General features: G+C 46.2%; 5 protein-coding genes across 5 annotated transcripts, besides 10 other annotated features; all 5 read right to left on the bottom strand.

Annotated features, from left to right (window-relative positions):
* Positions 1-826, bottom strand: Tc00.1047053508239.49 (hypothetical protein, conserved; the record flags this gene model as incomplete). The annotated part of the gene is made up of 1 exon (XM_803401.1): positions 1-826. A coding segment is annotated over one exon (826 nt), but the record flags the coding sequence as incomplete, so codon positions are not given.
* Positions 1-6,103: a sequence feature (heterozygous, Esmeraldo-like haplotype).
* Tc00.1047053508239.40 (hypothetical protein, conserved) lies at positions 1,268-2,089 on the bottom strand (the record flags this gene model as incomplete). Its single annotated transcript, XM_803400.1, has 1 exon — positions 1,268-2,089. One exon carries the CDS (start codon positions 2,087-2,089, stop codon positions 1,268-1,270), a length of 822 nt encoding a protein of 273 aa, XP_808493.1.
* Positions 2,123-2,262: a sequence feature (T-rich).
* On the bottom strand, positions 2,315-11,389 carry Tc00.1047053508239.30 (neurobeachin/beige-like protein, putative; the record flags this gene model as incomplete). Its single annotated transcript, XM_803399.1, has 1 exon — positions 2,315-11,389. The coding sequence occupies one exon, from the start codon at positions 11,387-11,389 to the stop codon at positions 2,315-2,317; it is 9,075 nt and encodes a 3,024-aa protein (XP_808492.1).
* Positions 6,104-6,113: a sequence feature (areas merged during assembly that could not be assigned to a particular haplotype. This can correspond to areas where the two haplotypes were merged or to regions with more than two copies in the genome that were merged during assembly.).
* Positions 6,114-8,559: a sequence feature (heterozygous, Esmeraldo-like haplotype).
* Positions 8,560-8,686: a sequence feature (areas merged during assembly that could not be assigned to a particular haplotype. This can correspond to areas where the two haplotypes were merged or to regions with more than two copies in the genome that were merged during assembly.).
* Positions 8,687-16,140: a sequence feature (heterozygous, Esmeraldo-like haplotype).
* Positions 11,402-11,424: a microsatellite.
* Positions 11,662-14,511, bottom strand: Tc00.1047053508239.20 (hypothetical protein, conserved; the record flags this gene model as incomplete). Its single annotated transcript, XM_803398.1, has 1 exon — positions 11,662-14,511. The coding sequence occupies one exon, from the start codon at positions 14,509-14,511 to the stop codon at positions 11,662-11,664; it is 2,850 nt and encodes a 949-aa protein (XP_808491.1).
* Positions 14,524-14,552: a sequence feature (AT_rich).
* On the bottom strand, positions 14,678-16,030 carry Tc00.1047053508239.10 (origin recognition complex subunit 1 (ORC1), putative; the record flags this gene model as incomplete). The annotated part of the gene is made up of 1 exon (XM_803397.1): positions 14,678-16,030. The coding sequence occupies one exon, from the start codon at positions 16,028-16,030 to the stop codon at positions 14,678-14,680; it is 1,353 nt and encodes a 450-aa protein (XP_808490.1).
* Positions 16,029-16,052: a sequence feature (AT_rich).
* Positions 16,095-16,136: a microsatellite.

Here is a 16,140-nt window from a genome sequence, read left to right as displayed (position 1 = left end):
TCACACTTTCCTGAAGCTTCTCAATACGTTCAAACTGCGAGGCAATACGCTCTGTCGTCTCTGCATCCTCTTTAGATTTGTCCATGTAATCCTTCATGTTCACTTGTGCCGTTGTCATAAACTCCTTATAACGTGCATCCAACTCCACTCTAATGGATTCACTAATTTTAACAAGATCATTCTGCATTTGTTTTCGCTCCCCCTCCATTTTTTCTAGTGCTGTATCACGTGCCTCGGATGTTTCTTCCTGCAGCTTCTTCTCGAGCAGTTCCGCCTCCGAGGCCATGTTGTCAAGAATAAGCTTGAGATCCGCTACCTCGTGCTCGTGCTTGCGGACCAGTTCCAGCATCTCCTTCTCGTAGTCTGCCTTCATCTCGAGAAGGTCTGCCTCAAACTCGGCCTCCAAATCCGCCATGCGCCTCGTCTGCATTTCAATGAGAGCATCCACTGTCGTCATGTTGGAATGGAACACGAGACGGTGCTGTTCCTCCACCTCTTCAAGGTCGTTGAAGAGCATCTCAATTACGGCATTCTTCCGGTCAATGGCCGATTCAAACGCGCGCCGGACAATTTCAATCTCGGCGATAAGTTCCTTCTGTTTGCACTCCCGCAGGAAAACCATCCATCGTGCCTCCACGGTATTGGAAGCCTTCAGTGTCATGGCCTCCTCCTCCTCCTTCAGTTCCCGTAGCCGGGCGAGTAGCATGGCTTCCTCCCGCCTTTGCTTCTCCGCCTCCTCAATGCGGGCACGTTCGAGGGCAATCGGGTCAAGGACCTTCTTCCCCCGCTTCTTGCCCTTCTTCTTCCCTTCAGTTTCCGCCGGCATGAGTGAACCAACCTGTTTTTTCTTCTCTCTCTCTCTATCTCTTATCCTTTTTTTTTCTTGACTTCTTCTTCCCCTCCGTCGGCACGCTCCTTCTGCCTTCTAGCGGGAGTTGTTTCGGTGTTTGTTGGCGCCGTGGGCGCAGGAACGGCTACGCTTCTCTGCAGTGAACAACTGCAACAGCAACAACAAAAAGCCCAAAATAATTGGCAGAAAAAAACAAATTGCTGCAGTCAACAGTAGAAATATGTATATATTGAGGTGGCCAAAGGGCGTTTCTTTAGTAATGAGCCGTAAAAGACCATGAAGAGGAAAAGAGAAAATTCGGTAGGAGTAGAACAAATGCGCTACTCATGCCGACACCAGCCGCAAGACAAAAACAGGCAACGTGCATTCCAGAAGCATCACTTGTGTAAAAAAGAGAGAAAGGGGGATGGAACGTGATCACACAAGGTCGGCGTCATCGCGCCTCATGACGAGGTGCCAATCGATGGGCCCGCGGCGAAAAAGAAACAAAACATTCAAAAAAAAGCCACGATCAAATGGATTGTCTCGTCGAGAGTGAAGATACGTGATGCGGTGAAAACTAGAAAACTCCCATGTGGTCTGGTTCCTGGCGATGAGCACAACATGCATCACCCACAGCAAAAAAACCGGAAGGAACATCACGCTACACACAACAAGGAGCACAAATGGGACCACATTGCGAAGCAAGGCGCTGTCCAGTGTGGCGGCATCAAAAAAATTAAAGCACCTTAAAAACTTGGGCCACAAACACACGAGATAAGCCACTGCAACTGTAAGAAGGAAAAAGAAACGTGGGTGGTTCGCCTCCCCAACACATCCACCTATCCAAAAACAATGATGGTCGTACTTTCGCACACACCTTTCACAGCGGTCACAGTGTTTGGCTCGCAGTGGCTGCCACAGCCGACAGGTGCGGCACCAGTGAAAAAGGGACCGGTCCTCTTCACAGCTGACTTCCACGGAGTCCCGAACAAACCCGGGATTAGGGGCCCAATTCCACACCATCGCAGCGTTGAAGGAGAATGCCAGAGCAAGAAGAATAATCCCACTCTCCAGGTCCATGTGCGCCCAAAAGAATAACACAACCGCGGTAACAAACTGGATAGCGACAATAAAATATAAAGCGCCAAAGGAGGCTGTCTTTGACGCTGCAGCCACTCTAGATGGAGCACTCCTTTCCATGTCTTCTTGCGCAAAAATAGAAACTCGGTTTCCCCATCGTGATAACAATGACATCATCGATATACTGTCAGCTGGAATACACACATATCTACAAACAACAACAACAACAACAGAAAGAAAAAAGAAAGAAAAACAACACAACCAATGAGGAAGAGGTCAAGCAGTAAAAAAAAAAAAAAAACAACACCAAAATCAATAACAAGAAAAAACAGGGCAGAGGCAAAACAAAATAAAGGTGAAACGGAGTAGTCGCAAAAAATGATTCATTGCAGAGTCCTTGTCTCAGATGCCTACCCTCCATGTGACAAGATTTGACTTTCGATCACACGCAGCCAAAATCGTGCCGTTGGGGCTAAGTGCCAGGGATTTGATGGAGTCCTCAATGCTCGGGTGATGGATGTTACACAACCACTGTAAATCTCGTTCCCTCAGGACGCGAACAGCAGTTCCTTGTGCGACAAAAACAACTCCACCAACGGAGAGAAGGGCACTCGCGGGTCCTTCTTCAATTTCATACGAAGCAACAAGGGAGCCATTGAGCGTATAAAGTCGAACGGCATGCTCGCTGTTTAGAGAACAACCAGCCAAAATAATGTCACCCTCCTTTGCGTTCACAGCAACAAGATCATAAAGCCAGGGATCGTCGCTGCCACATCCTTGTAGCCAAATGTTGGCAGATAAAAGAGACTCCGGATCTTTTGCTGTCGGACACGGAAAAGGAATAGTGCGGAGGAGAACAAGGCGTGCCGTATCCCACACCGCCACTTTATAATCCTCTGCTGTGGAAACTAAAATTCCCCACTCGGCGGAGACGCAAAGTGCGGTCACAGGCTCCATGTGCCCATATAAGACAAACACACGACGCCGAACGGCACCCCTATTTCGCATCATTTTCTTTTCTTTCTGTGGTGCTTTTTCCGCCTCACGCATCATGCTGTTTTTGTTTCCAACTTCCTCCTGAATAGGTTGCTCCACCTCCGTCCATTCTTCATTGTTGATCGTCAGCACATGGATTGCACCAGATGCCATTCCAACATAAACATTCGGCGTGTCGACAGTAAATGTTGTGGCCCTTCCGTTGCCTAGGTGAAAAGAACACATTTCGCGGGATAAATCTTTACCGTCCACAAGTACAATGCAGTTCCCCCGAAGGAAAAGACAATCTTTCAGTTGATCATTGACCACTGTAAACGCCAAACAATCCTTTGGTAATGCCATAGGTCGTGGGTGGATCAGAGGGAACTTCCACTCACTCGACTCTTCTGCACCCCGGGCAGATGTGGAAGGTCTTGTGCGGGGAAATACAACGACGGTGCCGTCTACCTTTGAGGCATTTAATATTGGTGTGAGGTTTTCAGGGTGAAGCACGATACAGGAGCGTGAATTGGAGGCCTCGTAGCGCAGTGTTGGGCATGGGCTTTGAAGGAATGAAGGGTCTGTTGACTTCCCTCGCGCTTTGTGTTGCTGTGTAAAAAGTTGCAAAGGAACTTGACCGTAGCAATCAATTTGTGCTTCATGACCAGACAAGAGAACCGGATCTTTAATTTTGGAAAGATCAATAAATCCCTCGTATGTTAGCGGGTGAAATACATTTACAGCCGTCACAGCCTCTTTACCCCGTTGCTTGTAGCCAAACACCAAATCAATCCAGGAGTGCAGATTTTCAGAGGTGTAACGACTTTCAAGTGCCTGCCGCAACTTCTGCGTTAACTCACGTGGCGTAGATGCCCATGGAGGCAAATGCACATCATTTACAATTCTCCCGTCCTGTTTCACCCCAAAAGGAATTCGATTCAAATTGAGAAACATCTCCGGCAAACAATAGAGCTCTGGCAGGAGCTCCTTCACATCCTTACCTGTTGAGATGAAGTACGCTGTGGCCATGGAGTCAAAAACACGACCCGCATCGTCTAACTTGGAGTTCATATCCAAGAAGTAGTCTGAAAAGGGCTGCACGCGAACCAAAAAGTGAAGTGCCCCTCCAACAGGGGAGTAGTGAGAGCCGTGGTGGTAGGGAATCAATTCGATGGGCACATTTCTTTCCGTTTTCGGTAGCACAGCCATCTCATCGTACTTTTGAATGGCCTTCGATTCGCGTTCCGGCGTCTGCGCCCCCATCGGCCTGTCAAACCGGCGGTAGACGGTGGGCAATGACAAATCCAGCGTGTCAGAGAGAAAGTCCGCCACGACGTGGGGAAACACGGGATACTGTCGCAAATCCCCATACGAGCGACCTGCCGCAAAGTTCAAGTACATCAAATAGTGGAAGTTGGAAATGCGGCCCTCGCACCACCAGTTGCGCCACATCCTCAAATTATTTTCCGTCAGCATTAAATTCTTGTCAAGGTGGGGTCGGGCGTAGTGGGTGATGCTTTCAATCACAGCTTTTTTCATCTCTTCCGAGTCGAACGCAAGGAACAGGGTTTCTCCATTGAAGAGAAGCAACTCCAATGCACGGGGTTGAAGCAAATTGCGACGCGGCCACACGGCACGTATAGAAGAGACCTTCACCACACGTCGAAGGCACGGTAACTCTTGCTGGTGCTTGAACGTCTTTGGCAATCTATTTTCCAATTCATGCATCTCCGCAAAGGTTGATGGTCCGGAATCATGCGAGTGAAATAATTCGCCAGTAGACTCCTTCTCCAACTGCATTAGACTATGCTGAAACCAATCTACAATGTACGATATATTCTTTGGTGCTATGTACAAAATGATAGGGAGACGATCCATCGGAAGCACCAGTTTGCACTTGACAGCCAAGGAGACTGTTTCAGGTCCATCAACCGTTGATAACTGTGGAACTGCTGTGATAGAGTAAAAATGCAAAAGGCTAACATCATCAGTAGAAGCCATATCGTCTCGATAGACGCCTCGCAAAAGTTGGTCGCTGCTTTCTGTATCCGTCATTCGCACATTGTGAATGAAACGACGCAGACGTATGCGTTGCCACTCAGCACCCATAAATCGATCTAACTCCCAGCGGTCCAACGGCACCGGACTCTTGGAGTAGAGACTGATACAATGCCCCCACCACGGGAGCAACGAGAAGCGGTAGGCAGCGTGGGCAGAAATAATCGCACTCCCCTCTTCTTTCACACATTTCTTGTAAAGAGCCGCCTCCTTCCAAATAAAGGCCTGAAACTGACGTATTTTGGCAGAGGTTTGATCGTGGCATTGTACCGCCTGCTTGGGGTCCATAGAGAGCAAAGAAGGCCTTTTCTCCGGGCCATAAAGCTCCAAAGATCGCATGGTCTTGGAGCGGGCTGTTGTAATGTACTTCTCCATGGCAGCCACCCCATTATTTGAGAGTTCAATCCCCCACAACGAGTCATCGAACGTGGCCGCATCCTCCGCACCCAAAGCCTGTTGATCTGCCTTTATAGCCCCATCCAGCTCTGCTGTAGAACATGAGGAGACGCCTCGTTTGACAAGGGACCAGACACCGGCATTGTAGCGTATGAGACGACATATAGAGAGAGCCATGCTCAGTCGACTCGAATTGCTACGCAGCGGGGTATAGAGGAACGTAAAGGCGGCCCTCAAAACAATCAGCCAAGGGGCATACTCCTTCAACGCTTCTCCACGCGTTTTATTCAAAAGTTCAATCAATAACGTGTTTGGTGATAGCCACAAATGCTTCCAGTCAGCGCCATCCGGCGGCTCCACAAGTGCCTTATGCTTCTCCCACGGCGAGTAATGAATACCGTACTCGGCAACTCCGCTGTGGGCAAGGTGCAAAAGCATCAATTCCTTCACCACATCATCATCGGTTTTCTCCGCATCGTATAGTACCGTAGCAACAATTCTCCACTGTAAAAGCAATAAGTCTTCACTCATCTTCTCTATGCGTTTTCGCGGCATCCATGACAAATCACCCAATTGTAGTTCAAAAAATAATTTCTGGGCACACTCCAAAACAAGTAGGGTTAGGCGTAATCCCGTCTGATGTCTCTTCAGAGCAAGTACCTTACCAAGTCGGACCAAGTAGGTGTGAGCAAGTATCGTATGATGTATTCCCGTATCACTCGGTGATGTTGCCTCATTGGAACTCCGGTCATCACTCTCATACCAATTCAAGAGCATCACAATGTCTGCATTGGAGCGGATAAAAGAAAAATAATCGTCCACAAGCGACAGGGAACAGCCACGCTTTGAGAGAACGGCAAACATGTGAAAGCACGGCGCACCAAAGCAATTCAAAAACATTCCTGTTCTATTGAGATCCATCTCACCTACACGCGCATGTTCGTTTTCGCCCCTTATTGGAAGCGTCTGGAAAATGACCCGTATTGCATCGCGGAGCAGATGTTTACAAGTAGCATCTTCTGAACCCCATGAGACTTTAATCATCTGCACCGCCGTGGCCGTGAGTAGCTCAATAAAAGGCTCCATCACGGCAGACCCTTCACTTGCCACGGTGGGAAAAATACCAATCAAGTAACTTGGTATCGGCTCCACTAAACACTCACCACCCTCAGCACCGCAAAGAAGGTCACGTGAGGATAACCCTTTATTTTCAACGACTTCGCGAAAAAGCTGCATAATCTGCATCTGAAAAGCGGTTGGCAGGTGCAAAAAAAGCGCAAGAAGAAATGAAACGAGGGCCTGTACTCGCCCTGTTTCGCCTAATTTTGCGCCTCGCCGAACCACATCCGTAATTATGTCAAGCTCCTTCTTAGAGAGACAAGGAGAATCTGGAAACGTCGCCTTTCGGGTCAAGTACACATCTACCGCGGCAACAATTTGCTCTCGCGGTATCAGCAAGTAAGAAAACAAGGGGAGGGCCTTGCACCGCACCATCTCATCCGAACATTTCAAGAGGGCCACAACACTGGAAGAAAGAAATTTATCTTCTTTCAACTTTCCAGGGTCACTCGTCCTCATGACACTATGGACGACATTCAGTAGTCCAACCGCCCATTCCACAAGAACCAACTGAGGTGTCTCGTTACCCATAAACAGGCAGATGACGGCCTGTACGATTTTTCTCAGATGAGAAGTCCTCCAACATAAGGCGGTCACAAAGCTCATCGCGCAACCAATGATAGAAGTGTCCCAGTTACCATTAGTGTGACCCGCAAAATACATGAGAAGATGCATAAGAAATTTCTCCAAGGCATAACACCCATTCACCCCAAATTGAGAATTTGCTCCAAACCGAAGAATTTGACTATTGAAAGAACCGTACTGAGGATCCACTGCGTATTTTTCTAATTTGCATAGCACCATGCGAAACGCATCGGCGTCTTGAGACCATAATGTAAAGTCAAGCATAAGCGATAAGAGGTCTGCCCTCACAATTAAACAATGTCCAACGGCTTCAAACAATGAGGCCGCGGTTTTCTCCGATATTGCTATACGAGCATGCAGCATTGCTCTTAGTACAACTACAAGGTGTCGGCCTCCATGCGATGGTGTTGGGCACAACAGACTTTCCGGTGAGTGTCCAAGTATAATGGCGCATACACATTCCCACACCTCTTCAAACGCTTTTGAATGTGGCGCCTGCAACGAAGCCAGCCAGAGAAAAAACGGAATCCCCCCAACAGCATCCAGAGCAGAATAAATCGGCGTCACGGAATGAAATCGTGGACCGTTTGCTTCCACCCACATGCTTCCAAAGTGGCGAATATTTTCCTCGTCAGTGGAGAGTCTAAGAGAGACCCGTGTCACGGATCCAATCTTCGTCAGGCGGTAAAACGCTGGACTCCATGACGTTACATCCGCATCTTGTCGTTCAGCCATGTCACCGGAAATTCCACGACGCTCCGGCTGTGTCACTAAGCAGAGTTCACCACCAAAAACACCCACAACGACAGGCAAATATTCCTTGCTGCAGTAATTACAAAACGGAAAGGGGGCTCTGGAAAACCGAACTTGACCCTTCGTGTTAGGAATTCCGCTTCGTATCCACACTGCTGAGAGCAACATAAGTTCCTCCGTAAGCTTCCCTTCTTCCCGTTCCATTATGTTCGCCAAGGTGGGATACAGGTCAATGACAAAATTTCTGTCCATGAAAGAAAGGGAAAAAAGATTATCGCTCCCCATCACAAACAGAGATGTCTTTTCCAACTTAGATAAGGGACCCGCAAACATTCCGAGGGACCCAAAGAGTAATTGTTGCGGGCAAGCATCCGTAGATGCACAAGAGGCACCCAAGCAGACTGAATACACCTTCCACGGCCAACGATCCACCCTTCCCAATACGCCAAGAGAAATCTCAATACAGAGGGTTGCCTCAGTTGAAGATGAAACGGCATCATGAGAAGCAGCATGTAATGAAATTTTGATATCCATGCGTATTTTTGTATAAATTGATGTTTTTGCCCGATGCCCCAAAAGTACTGACATTGCAACCATACACCACTTCTCCCTCGGCACTTTTATGAATGGTACAGGGACAATCTTTGAAGTTTGACCCCGATTTCCCTGCAACACGACTCTCAGACTTAACTCACCCCCGTCGGAGAGAACCAACAGTAACGAAAGATTATTTCGATCCATAAAAAGTGATAACAAAACAAAATCAGCGTCTTCTACGGACAGGGGCGTACTTTTCTCCACGAGAAACCAAAGTACGGCTGAAATACACTTTCTGCTCTTTGGAACGGTCAGATGGATCGGTATGTCTACTCCACCATAGAGCCCCATATCACTCTTGAGGCGTTGTATGGCAGTCATCTGGCATCCTGTTACGGTCGGGAAGCCAACAGATATTCCCAAAAAAGACATCGGCTGAGAACTTGGAGTGGAATTCTGCAACATCTTCTTCCATGCTGAAAGTACAGTTGTGGTGGCCAGATTTTCATACTCCACAGAATCCACCGTGCGTCTACGCAAACACATTTGTATCAAGAAAAGCAGTGCATGATGACTAAAGCCGCATGCACCCAACTTCTGTGTAACTGTGACGAGTTGTTGAATACATTTTTTCATGCATCCTTCATTCCCTGCAATTGTCACCGCCAATATCTCTGACAACAGTGTCACCGTCCTTCTCTCCGCCAGGGCGTAAATGTTTTCCAAGCAGTTGGAGTAAATATCAAGAAGAAGATATATTATTGACGCCCCTAGTAAGGCTTGCTCTGCCGTTTGCGATTGTCGATAGAGCACTTTAAACAAACTTTGGAGATACTCGGGAAAGACAATACGTTGCTTCTCACACGCAAATAAATCGTCCCCGTAGGAAGTGCAAAGTTTCCACCCAGATGTTAAATTCTGACGTGTCACAGAAACGTCAATACAGGGCTCCTTTGAAGCTTGAATTTTGCCCAAAAGAACAAAAGAGCTAACTGAGCACATTCCCAAAAATGCCCGGGTAATAATAGATGTATACAATCGGCACTGAAGAAACGGTCCGGCAACAATGATCTCTTCAAGCTTACGAGAAAGGACTATTCTGGATTTCTCTGGGGCATTTACATGAAGAAGACTTATAAGATGCGTTACAAGTAATAAAAAATCGCACATAAGAAGATACCTCTGCTGCGGCTGCTGCTCCGTCCCGCACGCATCCCTCTGATGACGGTGGTAGGCGCTCATTTCATCATACAAGACGCAAAAATCAAAGTTCCTCAACTTTAAACAAAAGATGGAGCCCATACTCACACAAAGGTCTCTAAAGCAAACTAATATACTCTCAACTTCCGTCAGATCAAACACTCGTGCGGCTGAACATAGATTCACAGACCGTATACATGTCTGTAACGCCCAACAACTGGTTATGATGGACCCGATGGACTCAAAGTTTGTCTGAGTGAGCAGCCGCTGCAATGATTTTTGAATTTTTGACTCACCCTCTCGGGACTGCACCATTACAAGAGACAATAAATCGGCAGACTCCAGAAGAAGTCTCGGTCCATTCTTCACCTCATTTTGCATCAAGTCAACGATAGTATCGGAAATCCGTAAAAACCTTCCTTGCAGGGAAGGCACCCTTGTACAAACTTCCTTTAACAACTCGATCACCAACTGAATTTCACCTGGACTAGATAAATATTGAAGTCGTTTACTAAGTTCTTCAAACAGCCCTGCGGAAACGAGCTTGGTGAAAAAGAACGCTTCATTCCCAAGGCCGGCCAACAGAGTGAGGGTTTGAATAGTATACCGCAGAGTCCTCGTGTTGGGACTCGAGGCAAGCTCCACTACAAGAGCGCAAAGCCGAAAGCCTCCATTTTTTTGTTTTACGTACCTCGTCTGCGAGGCACATACCATCAGGCTCAGACGCACTATGGTCGCTATCACACTTCCCACATCCACTTCTTCCATCTCAGAGCAGTAATACATATATCGCCTTAGCACATCCACCATATCCCCACTAACAAGCCCAGCCGCCACAATGTCAGCGTTACCGATGCGAATTGCACAGGTGAGGAGTCGGCAAAGGTAATAAAATAACAAACGCCGACGTTTCATGGCTACAAGAGCGGCCCGCACAAGAAGCCTAAGTCCGAAGAAGCCCAATGTGGATTTATAAACTGATGGATCGGGCTCCATTTCTTCCATTTCCCAATGAAAAGACATGAGGTAGATGTAAAGCGAGTGACAAGGCAATCTTCCACTATCAGGAAGCGAAAGAAAAAGACAAAGAATATCAAACAGCAGTGTGCTCTTCTCACACAGGGGAGCGCTTAAGTCTTCGTTCATGCTGCACCATTGAATAATGGTCGATAGACACTTTGCTGGACCATCGAAATTGGCAAAATCCTCCACCCACATTTTGGTCAACTGAGAAGTGCCCAGCAGGATCTGAACTATGCCTCGGAACCCAAAAAGAGAGACATCTTGCCGATCTAAAGGGGTTTGGGCGAGTGAATTAAGAAGCAACTGCATCGGTGAGAGCCTCATGCGGGTTAGGAGAATACAACTCCTCGCATCCGACAACAAAAGCAAAATGGTCCGCACGTATGAATTTAAACAGGTGCGATGAAGGTTTAACCCTCCATCAAGCAAAGGAATTCTTACCAAAAGTGTAAAAAAGGCAAACAATCCAGCGTCAGTGCTCCCGTCGAGAGTAATTTGGCGCATACACTCAAAGGCATTCGCTTCAGCGGCAAGCTCTATCACTCGCATATAATCTTCAAGAATGGTACTTTCAGACGCAAGAGAATGTAGTCGTGAACGTGATCCCAGAGCTTCTACTACAAGATTAAGCAGCTGCGTCCTTCTAAGTGCATCCCAAGCGCGTGTTTGGTTAAAAGAGCTCATTAGCATCTGTCGGAGCAGATGTACCGTGCGTCTTTCCAATTCATAGTTGAGAGGAGTGAATCGTAGCCGCACACATGAAACAAAAAAACTATTTAGGACATTACCTTCGTTCAAAGAAAAAAAATCACCCTCGCATTTACCACCCATTCTATCGCCCTGAAAAAAAAAAAAAAAGAAAAAAATAATAATAATAATGCCAATGAAAAGGCCGCACCACCCAAAGCAATATATATATATTCATAACTGAATGTCCAACCACCCACTCCCCAAAAACGACGCAACACCCAAAAAATATGAGCACACAAATTTTTTTTTTTGTGTGTGTCTGCTGTCCGGTAATAAAAGGAAAAGTGAAAAACAAACAAACAAAGGGATTTTCTCCACAACAAAACACACACCAAAATATGATGATTCTTTGATCATTGCTTTTTCTTCTTTTTAGCCAACTCCAATTCCAACTTCTGTATTTCTACAGTGCGTTTGTTCTGTGAGAGGCAACGCACCACCTTGTCCACTACCGCCTGCTTAATGGCAACGTCACCATGCTCTTTCCGCAATGTTTGGAAAAGAGCTAAAGTTGCGCTCCAACTATGACTATGCACAGCGTTAATGCCCAACGTATAGGTCATAGGTGATAACTTTTTGGACCCTCCCCTCGCACCCTTGATGAGTTCCAACGCCTCTTCCCACATACCAATTTTGCCGTAGAGGGAAAGCATTACGGAGTGTGTATTGGAGTCTCGCGCGGATATTTCCGTTTGACTATAGAACTCAATGGCCTCTTGCGATCGCCCACACCTCATCAGGCTACTCAGCACCGCATTGTTCGTTGTTGCATTGACTTGTACGCCTCTCTGTTTCATGGAACTGTAGATGGACTGGACCACCTCTACCTTCTCTACCGAGGCACTAAGGGCACAGTTGTAAAACAGAGTTAGCGTATCGGCATCAGCTGTTTTTGCCAATGCTGGAAAGCTGGAATTTATCAACATGAGTGCCTTCATCCAATTTCGATCCTTGGCGCATTGAAGCATAGCCTCAGACGAGATCTCACTTCCCGCCGTTAGAGCGCCTGTTGCTTCTGTGGGTGCTGTTGCTTTTGTAGATCCAACGCCCAACCCCGATGTTTTGTCACCCAGCTGCAATTTGCTAACTGTTTGTTCTGAGAGAGGGGGTCGTCCCTCCGCCTGAAGGGCATCGTTTACAAAAGCAACAGCCTGGGGAAGCGCTGTTGCTACAGGCACGTGATCCTTATAGAAGTCTGCTAATTCTACAATTTCCTTCTGCATATTATTTTCATGCAACAAAGGAAGCAGTTTTCGAAGTGTAAATCTGGCTTTGAAAATAGGTGCCTTCTTTACGATGGAAACTGTTGATCGCAACGTCTCTCTCGTTTTGGAAGCTCTTGCCATGGCGACAGCGGCTAACAGGTGTGCTGGTCGAATTCCAGTCTTCTTCTCTTGCTTTTCAATTTCTCGGAACAAAACCTGCGGGTTCTCCGGGTCAAACGTCTTCCAACAGACAGCGGCAAGAATCGCTGGATCCTCTGGATTAAGTCCCCGCTTGCGAATTTCATCCAGCACATCTTTTATATTCTCAGTCGGGGTGATTCGAAGCAACTCGGCATAGATCGCTTCATCCACATGATTTGAGGTGATGAGCTGTAAGATCATTTGTCGTCTGTGGGCACCCTTTTCCATTTTCGCCAGCTGCAGCTTGTGCACCTTCCCAAATCGTTCAAAAGCGGTAAGTGTTCCAGATACAAATTCCTTCACACTCTTTGCTGCATCTTTATCCAGGAAGGAAGTAGAAAACAAAAGCCTTAACTCATGAAGGCCTGTTTTATCATTGAAACGCTTCTGCGAGTTGCCAACAAGTTCAACAGCCTCTTGCCACGATCCAGCGCTAACTAGCAATGAAATAGCCTTTGCCACCGTGTAAAAATCCAAGGTGTCCTTCACGCTGCTTGGAGCAGAGTGATAAAGCTGAAGGAATGCCTCCCCAACGCAGTGGCGTAGCTCAAACTTGACAACCTCATCATGCAGTCTTCTTTGCTTCAACTCCTTCAAGAGAGCTGATCTCACTATCTCCCTCTGCTCTAGTGGGATATATCTGAGTCGACTTTCCATGATGCGAACAGCTTGTTTGAGCGCAGAGCTGGACGCGCCTGAAATGGAAACCAGTTGCCCAAAAGATTTAAAACATGCTTCCCACTGATTGGAAAAATACATTTTTTCAATCATGCATGTCGTTAAATCGGTCTGTCCCACTGTTTTCTTTGCTACTGTCGTTCTATGCTGAACCCATTCATCTCCCAGCGTTTTGTGTTCCTCCTCTCGTTTCATGGCAAGTCGTTCTTTTTCTGCGGTTTCTTGAGACTTTCGCAATTGCTCTATTTCCCGCTCGCGTTGAAGTTCCCATGCGTCAACTGACATGGCTCCACTTTTTACAGGTTCAACATGCGGAACCTTTGCGCTTGGTTCCTTTGCAGAAATTGGCACCGTGATTTTTGGCTTGACAATTTTCTCCGGGACATGCACAACCTTTTCAAAAACTGTGGCCAAATCATGCTCAGCCAAAAATGACGGTTTCTGTGCGGAGACAACAGTGGTTTCAAAAAGGGGTTTCTCCTCAACAATCGTGGCCTTTGGTGGTTTGACGATGGTCGCTACATCCCTAATTTCTTCTTGCTTCTCTGTATCTGCCGCCTCCATCTTCATTGCAACTAATGGCATCGTACTTGCATCAGGCGATGAGACCTTCGTCTTCCTGAGCTCCGTAACAAAATCCAAGGTGGGCACCACACGGTTACTAATTAAAGACTCTGAGTGGGAGGTTTTTGTATGTGCCACCGTCTCTTTGGGCCTAGCTGGTTGTACACCTGGAGTTTTCTCTTCATTGGTAACAAAGTCCAATTGGGGCACCTTCTCACTATGTGGCTTTACCGCGATTGAGACGTCCTTTTTTTTTGGAGGCTGGCGTGGGATGTCAATTAACGGAACTCGCTTTGCGATGCTAGTAGAGTTCCTGATGATATTCGGTTTCGGAGTTCGCTGAGTGGCCAAAAATTCCGCAACTTTATATGATACACTTCCCAATGATCCACCCCTTTTTTGGCTTTGAGACTGAATCCTTTTTAACTGCTGTGCATAACGCTTACTTGTCTCGCCTAGTGGCTCCACCGCACCCACCTTCTTTGCAGAGTCAAATAAAATTCTGGCTGCGGTTGCAAAATGGGAGCCTCCAGCTCCTCCGTGGGGTGAGACCATCACTATTCATTGAATATATATATATATAAAATAGAAAAAAAGGCAATACAGAAAAACAGAGAAAATCAAAGCCACCAACAATCAACAACAACAACAAGAAAAAACACTCAATGCCGGTATGCACATAGCATAAAACAAAATCTATTTTCTATGACCTTCATATATGTTAAGTTTTGAAGAGTGGATTTATTCCTTCGCCAAATACGTCATGTAATTGACACGCATCCAATACTGTAGGAAATGGTTGCAACATTGACACATACGCTTTTTCTGTGGCCTCAAGAAGATTTTGCGTCGTCTTCACAGGAATACGCTCTTCTCCTATTGAAACATCAATCAAAGCCACTTCTCGAAGCATTTCCACAATGTCCAAATAAGCCCCATAGGTTAAATCAACAGTATGAGGCTCACCGAGAGAAGCACTGTAGATTTGTTGGGCCCTTTTCGTTGATAAAAACAAACCATCCAAAGATAAACGACAATCACCTGGGTTCGATCGAAACAATTTATTCGTCTCATGGGCTACAACAGCCACACTGATAAAAAGTATGGGCAGCCTAATAGTTTGAATAAATTCTACAAAGCGGTCATGAAATATTTGTCGAACAACCGCATGAACATCTTTAACAGTCAACAAAACATCTTGTGCTTCAGGAACACGATAACCCTCTTCCAATTTCATCATGAGACCACACACAGCAGACGACGCAGACTGTAGTAGGCGTCTCACATCTCCATAATGGGAAGCTGTCTGGTTACATAAATAATTGATGGCTTTCTCAGCAAATAATGTTGGTTTAATTTTGCCAACTCTTCTCAAAAGAATTTCCTTCAGTTCAGAGAAGCTATAAGGTTCAAAAACCAATCTTTTAGTGATATCCAGTCGACTTCTTGTCTTCGCATCTGCTGCCAATTCCATACTGTTGGAAATTGTAACGAGTTTGCAAAACGCAAAAGGGAAACTCAACCAGTCCACTATTCTAAAAAACGCCTTGTTATGTCTTTTTAAAACCTTATCGACTTCATCAATAACAATAACACACAAAGGAGTTGAGGCGCCACCCCAACCCTGTCTAAAACGCTTTTCGATTAATGCGGCACACTGATCAGGTAAACAATTTTCAGTGTGCCCAAGACGAGCTTTGCTTAGATGAGAGTTTAATGTCCAGTATATATCTGAGTTCTTCTGAATCACGTAGCCGTTAAGAAATACCGCCGTCGGCTTCCTTCCTGGAGGAGCAGATTGAGCAAGAAGAGTGAGTGCATGATTGACAGAAGCAGTTTTCCCCGTCCCGGGCATACCAAAAATCTGCATGACAGGATGGACACTGTCGTTCAAAAATTCCACAATGGCACTCAAATGTGCATCTCGGCAAGTAAGCTCTTTTGCTGCCGCGGTACTAGATACACTCAATGCAGCAACACCTGCACGAAGAGCTGCAATGATCTTTTTGGTTTCATCCGCCCTTCTACGCTTCATACAATTTTCACCAAAAACCAAAATGACTCGTGAATTCATAAATATATATATATATATTTTTCGTTTGTTTTTTTGGGAGAAAAGAAGATTATTGTAAACAATCAAAAAAAAAAAAAAAAAAAAAAAAAAAAAAAAAAAAAAAAAATTGG

Source organism: Trypanosoma cruzi, genomic scaffold (genome assembly GCF_000209065.1).
Source record: "Trypanosoma cruzi strain CL Brener 1047053516729 genomic scaffold, whole genome shotgun sequence".
Lineage (NCBI taxonomy): Eukaryota > Euglenozoa > Kinetoplastea > Trypanosomatida > Trypanosomatidae > Trypanosoma > Trypanosoma cruzi.
The sequence above is the reverse complement of the archived record's forward strand: the minus strand, read 5'-3'. Positions and strand labels throughout refer to the sequence as shown.